The 24,151-nt window shown below is 32.8% G+C and overlaps 1 protein-coding gene across 2 annotated transcripts in view; it reads right to left on the bottom strand.

Annotated features, from left to right (window-relative positions):
- NFAT5 (nuclear factor of activated T-cells 5, tonicity-responsive) overlaps positions 1–24,151 on the bottom strand; it is a 130,838-nt gene that overhangs the window by 49,602 nt on the left and 57,085 nt on the right. The window contains exons 2-6 of one of the 2 annotated variants that reach the window (XM_012660504.1): positions 22,458–22,583; positions 10,059–10,120; positions 9,051–9,609; positions 3,730–3,922; positions 1,168–1,358 (exon numbers count right to left, since the gene is read on the bottom strand). In XM_012660504.1, the coding sequence (XP_012515958.1) occupies positions 1,168–1,358; positions 3,730–3,922; positions 9,051–9,580 (914 nt within the window). In that variant the 5' untranslated portion in view covers positions 9,581–9,609; positions 10,059–10,120; positions 22,458–22,583. The remainder of the gene's footprint in view (positions 1–1,167; positions 1,359–3,729; positions 3,923–9,050; positions 9,610–10,058; positions 10,121–22,457; positions 22,584–24,151) is intronic. The other variant, XM_012660505.1, reaches the window with a different exon arrangement.

The raw sequence follows: 24,151 nt of genomic DNA on the forward strand, positions 1-24,151 counted from the left end.
CCAGGCAACAGAGCCAGATTCTGTCTTAAAAAAAAAAAAAAATTAGTAACTGTCCCCAAAAGGATGGAATAGTGTACAGCCATTAAAAAGTATATTGTAACATTTACAACACGACATAGGAAAATGTTCATGGCATGTTAAGTAAAAAGCAGATTACAAAACAATGGGTACAGTATTTTCTCAGTTTTGCCCAAAAAAGGCTGGGAAGATAAACATTAAAATGGTTATTTCTGGGAAGTTGGTTCTTAAAAGGCATGTTTTTTAGCTCTTTTTTTACTCTGTTTTCAACTTTCTTATAATGAATAAGTACTATTTTTATAATCAGTAGATCCCGTCCTTTCCTCCCCCATTATATACATTTATTTTAATAATTTTAAAAAGTTACAAGATAAAAAAATAAATCTTTACTAAACATTTCTCAAAATTCCTCTTTTCCAATTAACCTTTTACCAATCTATTCCAAATGGCTTTCAAAAGAAAACTAAAAACTGAGTAAAGTCTTTAGCAGCTATCCAATATACAAATAATTATAACATAGGTCTAGCCCATACCACTATACATCCTGCTGTTATGGTTTAATTTTATAAATAAAATGGCCCTTCACAAAAGGGTTAAGGAAAAATAATTTTAAAAAATTAAATCATTAACACTTCAAATATTTTTCAGGCAGTGAAAATGCATAAGATAAATAATACACAGTCTAAAGATATTAATTATTTTAAATACAGGAAAATAAAAACAGAAGGTGAATTTAAACCAGCAATATGCTTTTCACATCAGGATGGGGCAAGGCACTTCACAGGTGCTGCTGAAAAGTTTCTAAAGAACATTAATAAATTGGAATTTAGGAATACAAATCAAACTATAATTTCAATTTCAATGTTAATATTATAAATCCCAGTAAGTCAGTCTTTGTAATTTTCCTAAAAGCCAGCATTCCACCTGGCTTTCATTTCTCTGCCTTTCACCATGGAAATTCTTTAGCAAAGGATAAAAGAGTTAATTTTAAACCATTACAATTCTGTAGTAATGTCTTTTTTTATTTGTAATATTTAAAATATTTTACTGAAATATTCAAAATCTTTTATACACTAGAAACCAAAAAATCTTCCTGCCTACCACAAGAGTGTAGTATATAATAATAAAAAAATTCTTCTAAGTACTTACGCCAGTGTCATGTTGTTGCTAGGATCAAGGCCAACTTCGATAACAGTAGTGCCTTCAATGTCTACTTCCTTGCAAGGAGTTGTATTTCGTCCAGTTACTCTGCAGGCCTGATAAAATCCATGTGGTTTTACTCGACCAGAGTCATTGCCCACAAACACTTGCAATACTACTGGTTCATTATGGCCTTCCAGCTGAAACCAGAAAACATGCAGCAGAAACGCTAATTAGCATTTCAAACAATCTAACTGTAAAATCAAACATTTAAGACCAAATCTTATATTTTTAACTGGATTACATTTTTAAAAAGTTAAATCCGGCCTGGCGTGGTGGCTCACGCTTGTAATCCTAGCACTCTGGGAGGCCGAGGCGGGACGATTGTTTGAGCTCAGGAGTTCGAAACCAGCCTGAGCAAGAGCGAGACCCCGTCTCTACTAAAAATACAAAGAAATTAATTGGACAACTAAAAATATATAGAAAAAATTAGCCGGGCATGGTGGCGCATGCCTGTAGTCCCAGCTACTCGGGAGGCTGAGGCAGAAGGATCGCTTGAGCCCAGGAGTTTGAGGTTGCTGTGAGCTAGGATGACGCCACAGCACTCTAGCCCGGGCAACACAGTGAGACTCTGTCTCAAAAAAAAAAAAAAAGTTAAATCCTCAAGAAAAATAGAGGTAAAACATTTTCATAAAGGAGAATTGGCTAAGTTTCTGCAGAAAACCTTAGTTTTAATTCTGCAATAACCATACTTTAATTAAAAATTTATGTTAGATGATAAATTATCATTTATAATTTATTTGTACAAGCAGATGAGAAGGAATACACAGTCCCTTAGGCAGCGCGTGAGTTATTCAAGATCTACCACCATAACGAATGGAAAAATTCACAAAACTGTGTTAGTGGTATCATCTTCAAATGAGACCATGCTATATTTTACACTAAATTTTATACTTGAGTAGAAAAGTGTCTGAAGTGCAGCTGTATGAATAAAATAGGGAAGTAAAGCTCACTTTCATAGACTAGATGCACATATACAACATCATGAAATCCCAGGCCAAAACATTACCGTATGAAAACTACTAGTTCAAACCAAGATCTATGGATAATTGCAGGATTTTAGCAAGCCTTCATAAATTAAGTTATAATTTGTATGCTGAAGAATAAATAAATATTTAAAACAGCATTTGGGGACAAATGTTTCCAATTCTGATTCTTGATGAGTTTTATAGTTAAACATTGAAGCTGCTAACAGAAAATGCAGAAAATCATAAGATAAATTATACAATGTATATTGAAGTGTTTAAAAAACTTACACATCTTTTCTATCCCAGTATAGCTATATCTCTGTGAAATGATAACATAATGAGGCAAATAAGCAAGCAAATAAACAAACTAGTCAAACTGTTAGTCAGCAGTACCTAGAACAGTGTCTGAACATGGAGGGATGCAATATTTGTTGAATGAATAAATAAATAAACTTTTAAGGTCAGTCAATTCATTACCTATCATAGCCAATTAATATCACAGGTACTTCTAACTAGATGAGTACTTAGACAAAGGCATAAATTAAAGTCAGGGCAACTAGTTTAAAAATATTGACCCCAAACTATCAAAATGTCTGGCTAGACAAATATTTACATAAAGCATAGCTTAAATTTCTCACTTATCTGTTACTTGTTCTTCCTTTGAAGGAATGGGGGTGGGCTGGAGTGGTGGGTAGTAAAGAGGGGTAGAAATGATATTGCACATGTGAGTATTATGACTATTACCCAACCTTAAAAACGGTCACAAGCAAGTTTCCTGATTCTGAGTTTCGATTATAATTTAATTCAAGTATAAAATGAAAGGCAGTCCAACTGTACTCCAATCTTGAACTATTGTACCCCAATCTTAAAATATTGTTCAACTAACATGTTTACACACACTGTATTTATTTAATAAGAATCTACCATATGACTAGCCAACATTCCTCCCTGTTTAGTGTTTTGCAGGGAATAGGGACACTTGTTAAACATCCCCCATCCCATTTTCTTTTGGTTTGTCTTCAAAAAGAAGTAGTCTTTATAACAAAATAACCCAGGTGCTGAAATTTAAGCCCCTTTTTTACTTTTAGTTTGAGTCCTGAAAAGATTAAGACTCAACTGATACCCTATTTCATAAACTGAAGACTTAAGTATCAATCAATTCTTTTCTAAGAGTCCTGATTAACCATCTCGAAAACCTTATTTTCAAAGTCCTTAATAATTTCTACTATATTTCTTGACTTCACTTTAAAATTTCTTCTTAAAGTTTGGGATGAATCTAATTCAAATAGCAAATATGGGGGAAGAAAATTCATAACTTGCAGATATTTTACTTTTCAGAACATATTCTCATCTCCCCTTTCATTTAAACTAAAATTTAAATGACATGAAAGTAACATTTGCCTTACGGTCCAGTTGGACTTTTACTATCTTTTCTATTGTATATAGCTAGTAATTCTACCCTTCTGTTTTAGGCAGCTTTTGCTGATTAAAAACAAAATAAGTAAAATTAGAGAAAATACTTTATGTATTACCAAATAATTACCTTTACTGTAGGAAAGCCTTGCTGTGTTCTATCTTTTACTGAGCCACGGCTGCCCTCAGTCAGGTACCGAGCTCGGTGCTGGGTCTCAGGTTGTACAACTATCTTCAGCTCCTTTCCCTCACTTTTTACAGGATATTGTCCACACAACATAGGGCTCTTCTTTACTCCAGTTCCTTTTTGGTTTTCCAATGTTCTGAGAAATCAAAGCACAACACGGAGAAAGTATCAAAAAGAGTTTTCTACAAAAGCTATCTAAAATAAAGGAAGAAAAGAAATAGGCAGTAACATTAAGAAACAACTGCTTAGCTTACTAGCAAAATAAAATACTGCCTAATGGAAGATACATTCCATAAACAAAATATCTTCAAAAGTTTTGTAACAAAATTTAACTCTATGATGCAAAAATAAAATTGGACAGAAAAGAGAAAGAATACATATGAGTGGTAAGAGGAAGGGAGGAAGATTAAGTGCAATAAACTGAGAATAACAGGAAAGAATAGTTAATGTCACTATAACCTTTCACACTGCACTTCAGTCAAAGTAAAATTTAAAAATTACATATATATGTGAGGCTTATATAAAGCTAAAAGTTTAACTATTATTATTTTCTAATCAGATGTGCAAAGCAAAGGAAAAAAAGTGGGGAGAGCAAATCACCCCCAGGCCTAAAAAAAGCAAATGACAGTGTACGTAGCATATTGTTTTAGATACCTTTCTCGGTAAATCAAATTGGAGAAAATTATAATAAAAGATCAGTGATTCCATTTTTATTGGGAAATTAGCTTTACTCTAAATAATCATTCCCAGAAGTGTGATTTTTAGAGTATTTTTATTTGTGATTAGTTTAAATAATTAAAGCCCTCAATAAAAATTTAATAATCTAGACTTTAAAGCACCAGCAACCTAACTTATTTTTTTTAATTGTGTTTCTAACATTTATTTATTTATAATGCATTTGCTATGTGCAATGTATGTTCATAGGGAAACAATATCCCAAATGGTGGTTAAGACTTCAGGCTAGCACATTTAATCTGTAAAATAGCTGAAGCACTGCAAAAACATAATAAAAATAAGTAGAAAGCAACACTGTTTTCTTTTGAGCAACATGCAACAGATTTAAAATTATTCATGTACATTTTGAAATACTGTCAGAGTCTACAATGTCTTCTCTGTGACTTTCCTAGTCCTAAATTTTGACTCGCACTGAAGATCCAGGAACAAGAGGACTATGCACAAAATCTCCTCCAAAAGCAACCAGATCCCAGGAGGAATAGTATGACTTCAAATATAGAGGAGCAAAGCAGCCTTAAACCTGGCTCTAATGTTTACTCCTCCAGCTATAACCAAATTGTTGTTTCAGTCATAAAAATAAGGGAGAAAGAGAGAGAGAGAGAGAGAGCGAGTATGCAAAGGCAGGACTCTCAATGCAAGTGGGGACTGGGTTGAACCCCACGAGTAGGAAAGGGGCAGAAGGAATGGAACTGGCATGGGGATGCAGTAAAACTGACTGGATAAGAGAAAAGTTCTCAGGCCAAGTACTGTGATTAATCATCTTCATATTCCCTGAACCTGTGCAGTTCCTGAAACATAACAGGTGCTGAAGAAATGTTTGTAGATGAAGGCAAAGAAAAGAAGGGACAAAGACAGGAAAAGAGAGATAAAAAAAAGAGCTTCTAAAACAGTGGGATGAGAAAGGTCCTAATTGGACAAGGAATGCCATTCATGTAAGTTTGACATAATGAAGTCAAAGATTACCTGTGTAAGTCATTTAAAAGGCCCTGGAAGAATAAATTCTATGAACAAAAGTATCAAGTTGAAGCTGGAACAATGGGCAATAAACCCTGTTTTTCTTTTCATGATTCTAGGTAGAAATTCAAACATTTGGTCTGAATATCTGAAGAGTGTGCAGTTCCTCACACATGAAATTCTATAATGATATTCTGTTTTATACTCATCTTAAAATCAAAGCAAAAATATTCATTCATAGAAACTATGTAAAAACATTCTCCAAATACAAAGGGACTAAAAGAAAATACAGTAAAATGGTAATAGCAGTTGTACCAAGTAACATTATGGGTTATTTTGTTGTATTTTTCAAATATTTGTAATTCGTATCTATTAATTTTATAAACTTTAGTTTGAAATATAAGGGAAATTTGTATTGCATATCAATTAACTTGATATGTTTTTAGGTTCACTTATGCTAGTTGAGCTAATATTGATCAGAGTAAAAACAAATGAAAATGAGTTTTACTAGTCCAGTAAAACAAAATATCTCACTGGGGAATGAAGACCTGTTGAGTGAGTTGACAAAGTATACATATTACAGCTTAAAGGAGAATAGTATGTGTAATAAAACAATTTCTAAAATGATACTTTAAAGAGTCCTTCAAACTATTTTTATTCTCTAAGTTTAAATGTAAAAATGGAACACATATATATTTAGATCTATAGACATGTAAAACCATAAAAACATCAACTAATTCTTACAAAAGTAGTCATTCAAATCATAAATGTTTAAGGCATGATGGCTTAAGAAAAAAACCAGAAAGTAGCAGTTAGTTATAGGGGATTTTGCTTCTAAATGACACCTAAAAGGTGAAATCTACTGTCATGGCATAGTCTATTAAGAAGTTTTAAAATAACATTCTAATTTCTTTGTGCTGCACAATCATTCTAATCCTTCTGGTTGCCTATGTCACAAAAATAATTTTCACTACAAAATGCCTAAAATAGGTTTCACATCCAGATGACATCATGTCTAACTTGTAGAAATATCTAGAAGAGCATAGGGGGTAACTGATCCTCAGGTTATTTAGTTGAAGAATTTAAGAATGATGTGGCTAGGAATATTTAAATACTAAGTTGTTTTCTTTTTTAAATTAAAAAACTCTAAAATTTCAGTTATATAAAAATGATATTTTCATCTATAGACTATCAATATTTCTATGTGGTATCTTGAAGATCAATAAACTGCTGTACACATCATATCTGAAAATACATTTTAAAAATACTTAGCATTATATAAATTGCAAATTTACAGCACATTAAATTTAAGGCTATACATCTTAACTCTCAAAACATTTTAAAATTTCTTTCATGTTTCTGACATCTTTCTCATTGTTGAAGAACATAGACTTTTAGCTTGAGATGGTCTGAAAAATTGTTTTTAAGGCCAATTTTTCTATATATTTACATGTGCTTTCATCCCTTCCTCAGTAAAATTTTTATAAATTCAAATTTTAAACTACTTCTATCATTCCCATATACCAGTGTCAAATATTTTTTCATTACCTAAGAAGCTAGGCATTTCCTCTGCTGCTTAACAGAGTTTCTGCTCCATGAATTATTTCACAAAAGATTTTGTTTTGACCAATGTCATTATACTTTCCCTAGGTAACCTCAATTCATTTCTAAGACGCATCTATCTACAAAAGTAGAAGCAGAAAAGATGTAGTGAAGATATCTCCTTAATTAGCTACTGCAAATCACTGTATTGATTATCCCTTAAGTCAAAATTTTATTTGTTCTTAATTTGAACCTTCAACATCTATTTCAATATAAAGATGAAAATCTCTCTTCGAGAACTTTGTAAAAGACTTTCTCCATTGAAGCCCAAATAAACATATATGTGTATTTAATGATATTCATGAAACTTTTAGGTCTGTGCTACTAGTCACAATTTTATTTTATTATGCTTTATTTTATATGTAATAGTTCTACAAATATTATGTTCTGGAATTCTTGACTTTGTTAAATGGCAACATTTTAGGAAACGGTACACTTTGTTTTCTTCTTGGTAATTTCCTAATCTGGACTTTCTAAAACTGACAAGCATTTAAATGTACATTTTTATTTAACTATACCACCCCAAAGGAGTTTTAAATGAAATTAGTAAAGAAAGTAGTATAATTATTGCTTAAATAGTAGACGTTACTTTAAAAATGTACTGAGGGAAAGTTTAAGGACAAGTTTAATATACATTAAGAATATTCTCTATAATATTCAAACAGATCTTTAACTTAAAAAAGATCAATGATGTCATCAAGTAATAAACCAATCTAAAGCTTCATCATCACTTTTTGTGATCATTTGAAATTGTAGGTGACACTGGGTCAACTAAAGGATCATACCCTTCCTCCCAAAAAAGTCATTCTCAAAATCCAGTGAATTAAATTTTAACAAGCTATGTTGAATATACTGCAGAAAAATCTAATTTAAAAGTCTAGCAATTGGTCAGGTGGTGGCTCACGCATGTAAACCTAGCACTTTGGCAGTCCAACTTGGAAGGATTGCTTGAGCCCAGGGGTTTAAGACCAGCCTGGGCAATAGCAAGACCCCGTCTCCACAAAAAATAAAAAAATTAGCCATGTGTGGTACTGCGTGCCTGTAGTCCCAGCTACTCAGGAGGCTGAGGCAGGAGGATCACTTGAGCTCAGCAGTTGGAGGCTTCAGTGAGCCATGATGATGCCACTGCACTCGAGCCTCGGCAGCAGAGAGAGACCCTGTCTCCAAAAAAAAAAAAAAAAAAGTCTAGCAATTAAACATTAAAATAGAAGTACTAAAGAAATTAAAAGTTAAAAATAAGTCATACTAGTCTATATTATAGCAATGAATATTCTGTAATGTAGCTATGGAAATACATTTAGTGAGTAGTACGAACTGGCAGAGATGAAAGAACACTCAAACATGTCCTTTTCATCACCCTCCAGATAAGTAACCCAGAATCACAGAAAAAAAGTGATTAAAAAAAAATCCTGAATTGGCACAATCAATGTATCAAAAAAAAAAAAAGCTTAAAATATGTGAACCTAAATGGTGAGAACCAACTTTCAACTCAGTCTTTTCTTTTTCTCATCAAATAAAGAGAAAAAACAAAAATAAAGTCTAAAATCCTCTCAAAATTGTAACAGAATGAAGCATATGAAGAAACAATGTGGAAGAGAATATAACTCTTGGTGACCATTTTGAGTTGTTTTAGCTAGGGCCATTACATTACTAGTTATTTCTATAAGTGATATTTTTAAATCCTTTTAAAATATAAGTTCATTTGAAATTTATTTCAAAACATATTATTTTCATTTTCTACTACCTAACCATACTCTTAATAAGATATCTATTGCTATGAACCTATTGTTATTTTATTTTTTCCTCTAGTAAAATCTGGTAATTTTAAGTTAAAATTTTCATGTATTTCAAAGATAAAATTAGTATCTTTGCTTTATATGCAAACTTGAGCTGAGCAATTAAAAAAATTGGGAATGATTTTTTTTTTCGTTTTGCATAATGGTGATAGAACTTTAAAAAATGTGAATACCAACCCATTTCCTGCTTTTGAGTTGCCTTTGTTGTCCGTGGTAAGCTGAGAAAGCACATAGTGAGGTGCTTTGGCACTGTCGGCATCAAATATATCCATATTAGATTCTTCACAATCTCGTCGTTTGACCCCCGGCCTCTGCTTTGGATTTCGTTTTCGTGATTTACGAGGTACCTCAGTGTTATCATTGTAGGAACTGGTGCTCATGTTACTGAAGTTGGAGGGGGAATCCTCCATCCACATACTGCAGCTCTGCTCAGATTCCAATCCACACCCCTCATCCTGGCAGGACATCCGACTGTTATCCAGCAAGTCCTCAGGTGGTGGTGAGATGTACAAGACTGTGTGCCTCTTCGGTGTTGATGGATGCTGCTGAACTGTGTTACTGGTTAACTGCTTTTCACTTACCCCTCTGTTACTTACCCCCACGGCTGAGGAGCAGCTCTCCACTTGCATAGCCTTGCTGTCGGTGACTGAGGTAGAATAAATGGTAGGGCTGGAAGAGGTGGTAAAGGAGCTGCAAGCACCGCCCATGGAGGAAGAGGAGGGAGCTGAAGAAGCATCTGCAGTGTACAATTCAAGAGTAAATACACTATACATGTTTTCACCTATGCTGGCTAGCAGTCCCATTGAAAATGTGATTTGTGAACTGATTGTTTTTCCCCAAGATGAATAGTCGGAATTTGGTTAAGTTTTAGAATATAAATGCTTCAAGCAATACAAGGTCTAAGAAATGCAATTTTAAAAAATGCCCAAATAGCATTATTTTACTTGTCTATAATTGATAGATTTTTTAAAAATCTAATTTAATGTTTTAAGCTGTAAAGCAAGAATAAGCTTTTATTGCCTCAGCTGGACGTTCTATTGAATTTTAATCATTTAAAGTAATAAAGAAAACCCCAATATGAAATATATGCTGGTGGTCCACATTCAATGCCAATTAAATAATTCATTATAGAATTTGAAAAGTGGGACTGTGCTTAGCCACAAAATATTAAAATAAGTTTCTAACCTATGAAGCAGAGAACTACAGGTCATTTTTAATGCAGACACTCCCTGCTTCAGAGGCAAATCCTGGAATAAAAATATGAGAAAATAAATGAGAAAAGAGCTGCTGATTATTCCAGATATCAATTATAAAATGAGAAATAAATAGAAAAAATATATAACCAACTGAATTGGAGGCAAAATGGAACTGGTACCGTCACTATGATTGGTTGTAAAATCTAGGAGAATAAAGAATAAGGTTTGATTTGTAACAGGCTGGGTTGTAGAAGATAAACAAGTTAACCACTGAGTCTCCAGAAGCTGGAAGTGGCAGTTCAAATCCATGAGTTATAAAACAAATAAATCCATCCTTTATGACAGAACAAAAAGCAGAGTAAGGCCTGATTATTGGATGGATTTCTCTTATAAAGTACTTGATTACATGCTCAGCAATTGGTTACCACTGTCCATTTCTTCTTTTTAAAGGGCCTGCTTGAGTGTGACTATTAAGGGAATTTCCTAATGTAAGAGTAACAGTAAATTTTATTAGCTGAAGACTAACAAAAAGGAATTAAGCAGGAAAATCTCTGGAGAGCATCAGAATTAATTCTTATAAAAAATATATATATTTTTTATATATATATATATATTTTGTTTGTTTTTTTGAGACAGAGTCTCGCTCTGTCACCCAGGCTAGAGTGCAATGGCTCATAGCTCACTGTAACCTCAAACTCTTGGGCTCAAGCAATCCTCCTGTCTTAGCCTCCCCAGTAGCTGTGACGACAGGCATATACCACTGCACCAGGCTAATTTTTCTGTTTTTTGTAGAGATGGGGTCTCACTCTTGCTGAGGCTGGTCTTGAGCTCCTGGGCTCAGGCAATCCTCTCACCTTGGCTTCCCAAAGTGTTAGGATTATAGGTGTGAGCCACTGCACCTGGCCTAAAAAAGATTTTTTATAAAACTATTTATCTATTATGCCTAGCAAAAAACATTTAAGTAGATCTTTTCAGAATGTGTGGCAACTGGCAGAATAGATCATTGAAAATACTACTTTAGCCCTTAACATCATAACCACAGAGGCACACTAATATTGCTAAGGTTGGAAGTTATCATCCCTAAAATTTTAAAAATGCCGTTTTATCTCATACAAGATATGGAAAGGTTTATAATCATACATGTAAAAAATAAAAATAGGTAACATGTGACAGACAACTAAAAAATACTTGAAATCTAAAATTAATTTGTATCTATAGCCAAGTATGCCACTGTATTAAAGTGTATGATAAAACTTGAAATTGATGTGCAGTTATTGGAACTGCAACATTCACATCAATTATAACATAAAGAGTGAAATGTAAGAATGTCAATGTTTAGATCATCAAAAGCCAAGTGCCAAAGATCTATTTTTTAATAGAAAACGTGTCAAAACACTTAAATTATTTGCAAGAACTATATCCACCCAGGTTTGTTCATTGCTGTCAAGACTTAAGAGCACAGTAATTAACATTAGCCATCAAGAATGTGATCTACATAATGCCACATAGAAGGACTTTTCCCAACAACCATAAATCAAGAGCCTAAAGCACTTAGATGATACCAGTTCCATTTTCCAGTTTGTATCCTTGTCAAATGCAGTAGCTGAAATTGGAAAATTCAGTCACTTTAAACTGCATTCCAATTTAAAGAAAAACTTATCAATTTTGTATCATGCATTAATGCAATGTTTTCTTAATAAATAAATATTTTAAAAGATTTGTAAAAACTACAAAATCTAAATCAGTGACAGTTTAGAAGCTGATTTGTAGCCACTTTGGGTTTAAATATAAAGTTTTTTCCTTGTTTTTTGAAAGATACTACAGAATTCATTTTAGAAAAAAACAGAGAAAGTATTATCTAACATTCCTCCATCTGTTCCAACTATTGGCCAAAATAAAACTAAATTTTTGCATGTGTATGAGCCTGTGTTCTTCATTTGCAGAGAAATGCAAGTATGCAGCATGCAATATTTGCAATGGAACACACAAAGCATGCAGCATGAATGCTGTGAACTTGTATTTCTGCAAAGCGGCTTTCTTTCACCCACTCTTTTTGAATCTAAGTATCACGTGCATAAGAATGCAGAAGATGAACACCTCAGGGATCCCCGAAGTACAGGTGAAAGTGATCATGAACTAAAAAGCAAGTTATGTGCTATTTATATATTTAATATGTAAAATATAATCTAGCATTGCTCTTTGAGGTAAAAAAATAATTTTATCCTGCAAATCTTATCAAAACCATTATGATTATAAAATCCTACTGATACAGTCATACATACGTGTCTGTTCTGGGACAGGTATGACAAACTGTGATGTTATACTCTATATAAATTTAAATATTCTATACATTTTCCTTGGACACCTAACACACAATTGCTGCATTTTACCTGTAGTTTCCTGGTTATACGTATTAAATTAAAAAGTTCATTATCAGGGCCGGGCGCGGTGGCTCACGCCTGTAATCCTAGCACTCTGGGAGGCTGAGGCGGGCAGATTGTTTGAGCTCAGGAGTTCGAAACCAGCCTGAGCAAGAGCGAGACCCCGTCTCTACTAAAAAAAAATAGAAAGAAATTAATTGGACAACTAAAAATATATAGAAAAAATTAGCCGGGCATGGTGGCGCGTGCCTGTGGTCCCAGCTACTCGGGAGGCTGAGGCAGTAGGATCGCTTGAGCCCAGGAGTTTGAGGTTGCTGTGAGCTAGGCTGACGCCACGGCACTCGCTCTAGCCAGGGCAACAGAGTGAGACTCTGTCTCAAAAAAAAAAATCTTTCACATGAAAATGTTACATTCTGGTTAGCAGGAGATCACCTAACTACATTAATTAGTGTGGTAAAGTGGAAAATAAGAAATGTGGGCCCCTTCGGAGCACTGACAATACCTTTTTCACCTTGGAACCTCCTAACATCTACCACAGTACCAGGCATAAAATAAAATTCAAATTTTTAACAATTTGAATTTAAATTGATTTATGGGAAGCCAGAAGTTTTATATATATATTGAGTTCTATTAAAATCAAACTGGCAAATAAATGTAAGTTGAAAAAAGAAAGAATTTACTACTCAAAGTGCTTAGAATATACATTACTACAATAGCATTATCTGACACAAGGAAAATACTGTTTAGAGGTAACTATTTGCTATTTCTACAGAGAGTGTTTTAATTACTTTCTTTCCTTCAACTACAAACAAGCCAAATTACCTACATATATTAATCCATAAATTTATTACTCCATTAAAATATAAATACATAAAAGTAATGTTATCAAAAACATTTTAGATCTCTAAACACTAATTTATCATTTCCAAGCATTCCCAGAAAAGCACTAAAAAATATTCCTGGGAATATTGTAAATTTACTTAAAATATTTATAAAGACTTTTCAGTCACCATATCACTAAATAAAATATCAAGAAACAGCTTAATTGACATTCTGCAGAACTAAAGTACTAATGCAATCCTGCCCCATCTATATATTCTTTTTTATTTGTAAGTTCCTGCAAAATGTTAACTACTCCCTTCCCTACTTTTTTGGAACTGAGCCTCTATTTTAGGTTAGGAATGTAGAGACTATGTTTAATTGCTACATATTAAAAATACAGAAACTCTAACATAAAAATGTTTTAATAACTCTGAAAAGAACAGAATATAATGTATTTCTACTTTATAACTATAATTTTACTTGTTCCTTCAATCTGTTACCAATCCTTCATAAACCTGGAAGTTTTTCTTAAATTTTTTCTTATAATTATTCTCTCATCTAAGTGAATATATTGACTTTTTTCTTTTATGAAAGAATTATCTATGAACCTAGTTTAACTTATATGGAAGAATTTTATTTTTTTACAGCATTTTCTGTGTCTGCAGAGAGCATAGCAAATCAAAGGGAAAATTAAAATCATAGATCATTCTATAATTTACTAATGGAAATTTATAATCTCAGAATAGATTAATTTTAAAATTTAAAAGTGAAGGGAGGGGAGTATCATATCTATAGTATCCTATATTTAAGCCTAATACTTCCACTATTAGCAGTAGCCAATTACGATATCAAATGTCAGTAAAGACGGTAAATTTGAACTGTATATATGACCTCTTTTAAGAGGGTAAATTTGAATTGTATATATGGCCTCTTTTAAGAATTGATGGAGTCACTAAAGGTTCACTATGAATATTGGAAGAGTTGGGAAAAAAAATTGGCAGATAATATCTACATGGAATACATGGATATACCAGATTTGCAAGTATTATTAATTTGATGTGAAAGAAGAAAATGGATTTTAAATGGTACCACATAGAGAAACCGATGTAGATTTTACATACTCCTTGCTTAAATTATATTTTAAAATGAAGAATTATTAGTTCTAGATTTGTCTAATAGAAATTATTTTAACTACCATAATATTTTAGTTCTTAAAATACCATAAAAAATAGATGATACTTTATATAGAACTAACTAAACTTTTTATAGAAAGCTTTCAAATTAGAAACATTCCTTAAAATCCTCAAAAGAAACAAATACCTTTCACTGATTTAAAATATGTGACAGAAATGGCATTTAACTAAGCTTCCAAGGTCAAAATCTGATCCCTAGCATTTAAATATGCACATATATTTTACAATTTTTCAACACCTGCGCAAAATCAATTGAAACAAAAGCCATAAAATTTTGCAAGTGTGCTAACTGAACCAATAGTGGAACAAAGGAGTAAACTATTGACTGTTCAGAAAACCAACACAGGAATATTTAGAAACAATTTCTGATCTAAAACACATATTGTTCAATCTTAGTTATTCTTAAGTATTATATTTTCCTTAGTGTAACAATGACTTCAACTCTAAACATCTTGTCTGATAAAAGTCATCAGATACAAGGACATATTTTCAGATCAAAGAAGAAAGATATTCAGAGAAAAAATTGTAAGGCCAACATTCATGTCGCCAAGAGACTGAAATATCTAGAACACACAAAGTGGCTGCAAACCTGCTTTGTCAACACCTTACATGCCAACCTTCATTTTCTACTTTTCTTCTTCTTCTTCTTATAATATTAATGTAAAGTTTAAAACTTTACAAAAAGGTTTAGTTTCAATCAGTATCAATCTACTATTTAGAAACAAAAAAAGAAAGGAAGGAAGGAAGGAGGAAAGAAAGAAAGAAAGAAAAGACTTATGAAGAAGTCTGAAAACGAGACCGACCTATACCCTGGGTGAGATTGGATGGGTTAAGTGTCTCTGGCACTATTTGTCTTCACTATTGACAGACACTGTCACACAACCCACCACACGATGCCTGTCTCTGAAATGGCGAAGCTAGAATGCAAGTTAAGTGTATTAATAGAAAAAACAGCTAGCATCCCAGCATATAAAATAAGCAATCCAGATTACTTACAAAAAAACCCAAAAAACAAAAATTGTAGGGTTGATCATTTAATTTACATGTTTAAAACAGTTTCAATTTCCCATTTGTACTTTTCCCTCCCAACATAAGCTTACATGCTAAAATAAGCAATGTTTTAAAATAAACTTTAAAAATTAAATTGTTAACATCCATATAAATGCATGTGGTGAAATTTCTGATCCAAAATTTTTAACTCATATTCACCAATTTGTTCTCCTGTTTACAAATGCAATCTAATCCACAAGTCAGAATGGTCTCTTTCAGGTGTTTTTTAGGCTATTCCCTTACCACAAATCTCTTAAAAAGTAGAAAGGTATGTTTTGAATGGATACACTCAAGCTGTAAGAAATACCTGTATTTCAGCAACAAAAGAATCCTTTCATTTTTCAGGCCATACCGACTCCCACATACTTCCTTATCCTCCCCTTAAAAAAATACCAATTTCTACTTTTGAATTAGATAGGCCACTGTGTATAAAACATCTGACCCTGGCTGGATGAGAACATAAAGAAAAAAAATGAAAATAAAGTTCAAAAACTGATTTTTATAAAGAAAAGACTTTTTTTTTAAACCTTACTAATAAATGTAGTCAGAAACTCATGTGGGAGGGAGGTCAATGGTTACTGAATAATCATTAATTGTCAGGTTTATTAGGTATTTTACGTATTAATCTTCGTAAGAACCTTAAGAAGAAGCTAGTATTACTAATTACAGGGGTATTATTATTAGAAATTTATTTCACTTTCCCAAGAGTCTGTCTATATGATAGAAATGACAGCAATCAGATTCAAATTAGGTCTTTATGATACCCAAATCCACATTAATCTCATATGTGAAAAAAATTAGCAGAAATAAAACTATATACACTTCTGTGCATTAATTTCTTAGGTAAAATTGTACAAAACACATAAAAATAGAAATTGTATCTATTTTATATAAGTATTTAGTCTATGAATGATTGAGAATCTGTGAAGTGTTAAAATGCTGTTCTATAAACTCAGGTAATACAAAAACGTACTTATTTACCAGAAACTGACTAAATCATACTACTTACAAAAGTTATTGCTAAAAATTAAGAGGATGATAAAAAGGTAAATATTTAAGGAATAAAGCAATAAAAGGCCAAGTTTACTTTTTCTCAATGACAATTTATAATGTGGATAGTTTCTTGAATTAGCAGTTGTTTCTGAATTAATGATTATAGCAAGTTTGCTTATACTTTTCATTCTAATAATGCAAAATTTAGAATAAGTCTATCTATACATATATACTATCTATATGTATAATATGTTTATGTATTTGGATTTAATTTCAGTATAATAAAATAGAAGGAGGAGCAGAGATTTTTAAACCGACTTGCAACATGTTTATAACTAGGATTTGACTTCCTTTTGGAAGTGGTCCAGTTTTCTAGAAAAAGTAGGAATGACTATATGGAACAGCCAAGATCAACTCACAACATTTTAGCTCACAACAATATATAGGTGAATTACCTTTCCTGTTAATAGGCTTCAGGTTCAATTTCATAAATAGTATACTACATTAAGTAGCAAAAATTCTGAAATATGTTAACCCCGTTAACCCAGGAGAGCAAAGGCAAATTTGTTCCTCAAATTTAGTTAACTGAAGAAAATCCAAATTACATAATTGTAAATTCTTTCTAATGTAAGTCAATAAATTATAATAAATTCAATGGGACATAAAATTCTGTTGCTGTAAATCATTTTTATTAAGAATTAATATGCTTCTAGAAGTCATATTCCCATTTTGCAGATCCTACACTTATAAAGAAGAGGTAGGCTTTCTCAACTCAATAGCTTATACACTGCCTCATCCAAGATCTTGTGTTTCCCTAATTGAAGTGATAGCACACAATGCCAAATTCCCTAAAGTGCAATGGCGAGGAGTAAAGAACTAAGACAACTAAGACCCCAGTAGGAAAGAAGAGAGGTAACTTTGTGGCTGGAATGATTGAGATATGATGGTAGGCAAATTGTCTAACACAATTCCTATCACATAGTAGGAACTTGAAAATGATAACATGTTTTCTTTATCTCATTTTTTGTATAGCTTTGTTGTTATAGATGGCTTAGAAATTCCTATTTTTGTTGTTGTTGTTTTTGTTTGGTTTTTTTTGAGACAGGGTTTTGCTCTGTAGTGCAGGCCGGAGTGCAGTAGAGTAATCATAGCTCACTGTAACCTCAAACTCCTGGGCTGAAGTGATCCACTTCAGCCTCCTGAGTAGCTGGGACTACAGGCACATGCCACCACACCCACATAATATTTTAAAAAATTTTTGTAGTGATGGGGTCTTGTTTTGTTGCCCAGGCTGGTCTTGAACTCCTGGCTTCAAGCAATCCTCCCGCCTCAGCCTCCCAAAGTGCTGGGATCACAGGCATGAGCCACCACACCTGGCCTCCTATGATTTTAATTTAGGTAATTAAGAGATCTGAAATGAATTAAGTCTACGGCTGCGCCGCCCTAACCGCGCCCGATCACGTCTGAAATGAATTAAAACATAGCAGTTCTTTGATTATAGGTCATTAACTTAGTTCTCTAGTGTTCTCTGCTATAGTGTAAATAACACTCAATTTAAGTCCTTTCAACTGGGTAGAAAATACCTGTTACACACTTGAGATTTATTAATTGCCATGGCATAGAATTCAAAGCACTTTTAGTAATGCCCTTCCAAAAGAAAAGTTTATTACATGGATCACTTAATGTAAAGTTATGAACTTAAATTACGGCCCTAAAAACCTACAGTGATCCAGTAAGTGGAGATATTCAACAGAGATTTCTATTGTGCATGCTTTATGACCATATATTATCTATACATGTTAAAACTGCTAAAAAGTATTAGTGTTACTGAGATTACATTACTTCTGAAAAGAATATTAATATATAATTATTGAAAGTAAAAAATCAATTTTATGAAAATAAACCAAAAAGAATTATTAACTAGTTATTAGGATTCTCTGGCTGATTATAAAACCCAAAGTTTGATTAATTTAATGTTTAGCTCAGAATTAGAATAAAAAATTTCAAAGAAACTTGAAATAGTTCCCTTAGCAAAATATCACATTTTCATATAAACTGATAAACATGTCATATCCTGGATCCAAATGAAGACAAGCAGAGGATAAAACAAGAAAATAATCTGATTTCTTTTTTTTTTTAAGACAGAGTCTCACTCTGTTGACCGGGCTAGAGTGCCGTGGCATCAGTCTAGCTCACAGCAACCTCAAACTCCTGGGCTCAAGCGATCCTCCTGCCTAAGCCTCCCAAGTAGCTGGGACTACAGGCATGAGTCACCATGCCTGGCTAATTTTTTTAATATATATATTTTTAGTTGTTCAGCTAATTTTTTTAATTTTTTTAGTAGAGACAGGGTCTCGCTCTTGCTCAGGCTGGTCTCAAACTGCTAAGCTCAAGGGATTCTCCTGCTTCAGCCTCTCAGGGTGTTAGGATTATAGGCGTGAGCCACCGCACCTGGCCTTATATCTCTTTTTAAAAGCCCCCAATTCTGGTATAACTGTTTGTTTTATTTAGTTCTTCTAAACAATACCTACATTTTAGTTCTTTATAACCTATAACCTATAGGATTCTCAAAAAAAAAAAAAAACACCACAAAAGAATCCTTTCATGATGCACATTTTTTCTTGATCAACTCCTTATTTTGCCAAAATATACCATTAATTCATTTGGATAACTTTTTTGTTTTAGGAACATGGCCTCTGTCTTAGCTACTGAGAACCTAAAATACTGTTCACAAAGTTTATATTATCTAAAGCTTTTATTCATTGATATATTGAACATCAAAATCTTAACTATCTTTCCACTGGGACAAAAACAGAATTCTTGGCCAGGTGCGATGGCTCACCCTTGTAACCCCAGCACTTTGGGAGGCCCAGGTGGGAGGATCACTTGAGGCCAGAAATTCAAGACCAGCCTGGCAACATAGCAAGACCTCATCTCTACAAAAAATAAAAAACTTAGCCAAGTGTGATGGTGCACGTCTGTAGTCCTGGCTATTTGGAGGCTGAGGCAGGAGGATTGCTTGAGCCCAGGAGTTTGAGGTATAATCACTCCAGCACTGCACTCCAGCCTGGGTGACAGAGTGAGGCTCTGCCTCTAAAAAACAAAAACAAAAAATTGAAAAGGTAAAAAAAAAAAATTCTTAAAAATGGAGAGAACAAATAGTTGGTGACTCTTAACTTCACCTCCCAGATTCTGACACGTGGTCCCATGAAGGCGAGAGGAATTGTAAGTAAGCCCCTCTTCCCTGACCCCACCCTAGGATTCACAGGATAAAGGGATGCTATTTGATGGAGTGCATAAAAGTGTGAATAGTGTAAAAGCAGAAAAATGGTTGAGAGACACTCTTTTATCCAACATTCTGGATTGTGGATTAGTGGCACTGTATCGACTTATTCCTTTAGTAATATGTGAGGAGAAAACAAAAATCTAGATTGGTGAATCTGAGAAACACATTTTAAATATTTAAATAACAAAGAATGTCTGTGAATACCCAAACGCCCAGCCTCTAAATTTTAAAATTTAAATTGATTTAAAATTCATGAAACACAAACCTTTATAGCAGAACTAGAAGTCTGTTTCCACCAGGCCCTCATACCTGATAGCAGCCAATCCAGCTCCTTCAATACTCTGAAGAATTAACTACATCAAGAGTCATCATTTTTATACATTTCATATATTTTTTAAATGCTACAGATTTTTTTAAAACTCATACAATTCTAAATTAACGTGCCTTTCCCTAGACAGCTAGTCTTTTAGCTAGAAAAACATTGAGTAACTGGGTAATATACTTCAAATCTCTCTTTGACAATTATATCGCCAAGGATATTAATATGTCAAATAAAAATATTACGAAATGTTACTCTCATGATATATACTAACTGATTTCCCTACAATAATTATGTAATTTAAACTCTCTTATCTATAATGGTAAAGTATAAAGTATAAAGGACTCTTTCTTCCAGTAAGACATTAGAATCCTAGAATAAACTATGTTGCTTACTAAAAGTAAACTGATGTAAAAAAAAAAAAATGACTTAGTTTTAGATCATAGAAACTTTCTGTGTGTGACTATGAGAAAACTATCACAATTACCTCCTTATTCTCTTCACCATCTTTACAATGTCATTTCAAGATAGTAAGAATGCATTACTTCAGAATACTTCCTTTGATTAAATCTCTTATTTTCATTATTTTTCAACTCATAGTTTTCAATCTAATGTATCTGGAGAGGATTTTGTCATATATATGGTGGGGGTGGGGAGATGCAGTGACTCAAATTCAAGAACTTTTAATATTTATATATAAGATTTTCTTACAAGGCTTAAGTTGGACTAAAAGGTGAAAAAAAGAAAAAGAAAAAGGAAAGATTTTCTGAAATTGCATTCGGTATTGCTTAACAAGAAGACTTGTTCTTTTTCTAAACCTAGCTAACATTTTTTCAGCTTTTAAAAAGGAACTGGATTTACTGTCAACAGATGTTAAAAAGCACAGAAGAAACAGACTTTTAGTTCTATACAGATTCAACATGTCTTTAAAAAACAATCTCAAAAGATACAAAAGAAATCAGTTAGTCAATTTCTACCTGTGGATTTAAAGTGAAATATTTCATAAAATTATTTTATCTTTCTCATATTTTATTATCTGATACAATTTTTAAACTAGATTTAAAACTTAAAATTCCAGAAAAAATAATCAGCCATTTTAGAACCCCAGTGGATATACAGTGAACCAGGTCATCGTATCAATGTGATTATTAAAAATTCATTAATTCACAATTAAATCCACAGAAACTGTTAGAAAATATCTGGCAACACATGAACAGTGAGCAGAGCTGGTAAGTTTCTTTGCCATATTTGAAGTTTTCCTGCCTTCAACCAGGAACACTTCATAATGCACTATATGGCTCAGGAAAGATTGGTATACAAGGCTAATGGTACATAAGTTAATGCATATGATAAAAATATCTGAAGTTATACTATAGTACCAACATTCTCATTTAAATCATAATCTTCCACTTCACCACTGTCTTTTTGAAACTAAAAAAATTCCCCGAAAACAATGCTCTGATGAACTTTAAATTCCACTTTAAAAGACGAGGTATTGTATTGGGCAAGAAACCTCTAATTAGAAGAACAGATAAACTTCAGGAAAAAAAATAAGTGCAAACACACTTAGCAGTCAATAAACCCAACTAAAAAAAGAATTACAGTTGGGCAAACAAATATTACAGAAAGCATTCATACTAATTTATCACCAATCAAGACTTTTTTCTACTAGCTTTTCTGTCAATCTTTTATTCTAATTCAAAATAAAAAATTTCAACCAATAAAGTGTATGATTTGAGAGCTCAGTAAAAATAAATTTGATAAATTTCAAACATTACTGTCTATACTTTTTCATTGATATAATAAAATATCTTTATATAAATATTATATTCAAATCATCCATTACTTTCAATGAATTTAAGTATGAAAATTCACACATATTTTTAAATGTATGAAAAGGTTTACAGTAACATGCTACAAACATAAAAGAAACTTGAGTGCTTTAGTCCTTTTTCAGATCATATAAGATAAAATACTTTTTCCTTTGAACAAGTCTGTAAAAATAATTGTCAAATAGAAACTCAAATGTAATTTTCTATCCACAGCTTGGTATTTAACTTTTTTATGTGCAGTCAACAAAAAACTTAAAACTGATTCCCATATTAAAAAGAAGGTCCATTTTAGGAGATGGCACTTTTAGATGTGCCAATGTGAAATTTAAAGAAATGGTATCAAGAACATTATATTGAAAAAATTTGAGGCTAAAAGTATATAGTTTAAAACCTCTTTTAAAAACCCTCAAATCACACTCTTTTTAATATGAATATTGCCAGCACTGTTCATGTTGGCCAGATTTCAAGTTAGCCCTTAGTTTTCTTTAATAAAAGTAAAATGAAATGCATACCAGCAGCAACTACAGCTGGAGGAGGCGAGCCTGCCTCACCACCACTTGTCTGACTCATTGATGCTACAGATGTTTCTCTAGACGGAGGTAACTGCAACTCCTTTGGGAGAAGATCATAGACAGATTCTGTGTGGGGGAAGGAGAGGAGAAAAAAAATTTTTAAAGAGAATAGTCAACAACCTAACTATAGTACACAAAATTAGTATGTCTTCTTATGAGGAAAACAATATTATTCACAAAAATTAGTCCTATATAATTAATGTTGTAAAGAGGTATTAGCAAATATTTTTTTTCTTTTATTATATAATTTTATTGAACTGAAGAATGAATTTTCCATTAGTTCTGCTCCCTGTTCTCTTCTTTGCTTTATTCCTTATCTTCAAGATAGTCTCTAGAAAAAGTCATTAAAATTTCAAACTGGATAAAACTAGATCAAACAGAAGAAATGTCAAATAACCTAAGATGGTCCAGTATTTTCCTTTGCAATAGTACAAGCATAACTTACCATTCTTTACATATCAGATAGCAATATACTAGTGTATATCAGCTTTAAATTGGCTTCTTCAATTAGTCCATTAGGCTAGTCCTGCTCTTTTACCCAACACCCTTTAGCAAATATTTTAATTCAATACAATGATAATTCATTTTTCCCTCCTAAAGAAGATAAAAAAGGAACGTCATGGCCCAAGGAAATACTCTCTGAGGCATCTCCAACTGTGAAAAGGTACAAGTATAGGATACTCTTAAATCAGAAAGCATAAATGGCTATATTAGGTTACCATTACTTCTGTATGCCAGATTAAAGAATCCCATATCTTTTAAAAGTATTTTAGAATATTTTAATTGCCCATAAAATTAGACTTATATGTACTTACTTAAAAAATCATTTGTAGTTATTAAATTATATGGGGTTTTTTTTTTTTTTTTTTTTTGAGACAGGGTCTCACTCTGTTGCCCGGGCTAGAGTGCCGTGGCGTCAGCCTAGCTCACAGCAACCTCAAACTCCTGGGCTCAAGCGATCCTCCTGCCTCAGCCTCCCGAGTAGCTGGGACTACAGGCATGCGCCACCGTGCCTGGCTAATTTTTCTCATTTTCTGTAGAGGTGGGGTCTCGCTCTGTTGCCCAGGCTGGTTTCGAACTCTCGAGCTCAAACAATCCGCCCGCCTCGCCTCGGCCTCCCAGAGTGCTAGGATTACAGGCGTGAGCCACCACGTCCGGCCAAAATTATATGGTTTTTTAACAGAAGTAATTCTCAAAATATCCTCTAAAGGTAGTAGAACCAACGTTGGAAGGAACTTCAAAAGACCAATTAAGAGCATATGTTTATTTTCAAAAGAATTGAGGCACAAAGTATAAGGGACTTGCCTAGTATTCCGAAAAATCTAATATTCCAACAATTAAAGAAGATTATTAATTATCTACATGAGTGATTTAAAAAACAAAGGGAGCACTATAAAACATTTTATCCTTAGTAACAGACAATACTTTTTAGTTAACTGCTTATTGAATTCATAAATACTTTGATTCTCCTAGTTAATCACTAAAGTATGTATCCTAACTTTGATGTGGCTAGGGCTAAGGAAGGTCATGAAAGAAAGCTAAAATTAGAAGTTGTACTCTTAAATGATCTTCATTCACAGTAAATAATAAACTTAAAAGTTTCTTTTGAAAAACTCTATTACCTAACACTTGAA

Source organism: Propithecus coquereli, unplaced genomic scaffold, assembly GCF_000956105.1.
Source record: "Propithecus coquereli isolate 6110/MARCELLA unplaced genomic scaffold, Pcoq_1.0 Scaffold67, whole genome shotgun sequence".
In the NCBI taxonomy this organism is placed as follows: Eukaryota; Metazoa; Chordata; class Mammalia; order Primates; family Indriidae; genus Propithecus; species Propithecus coquereli.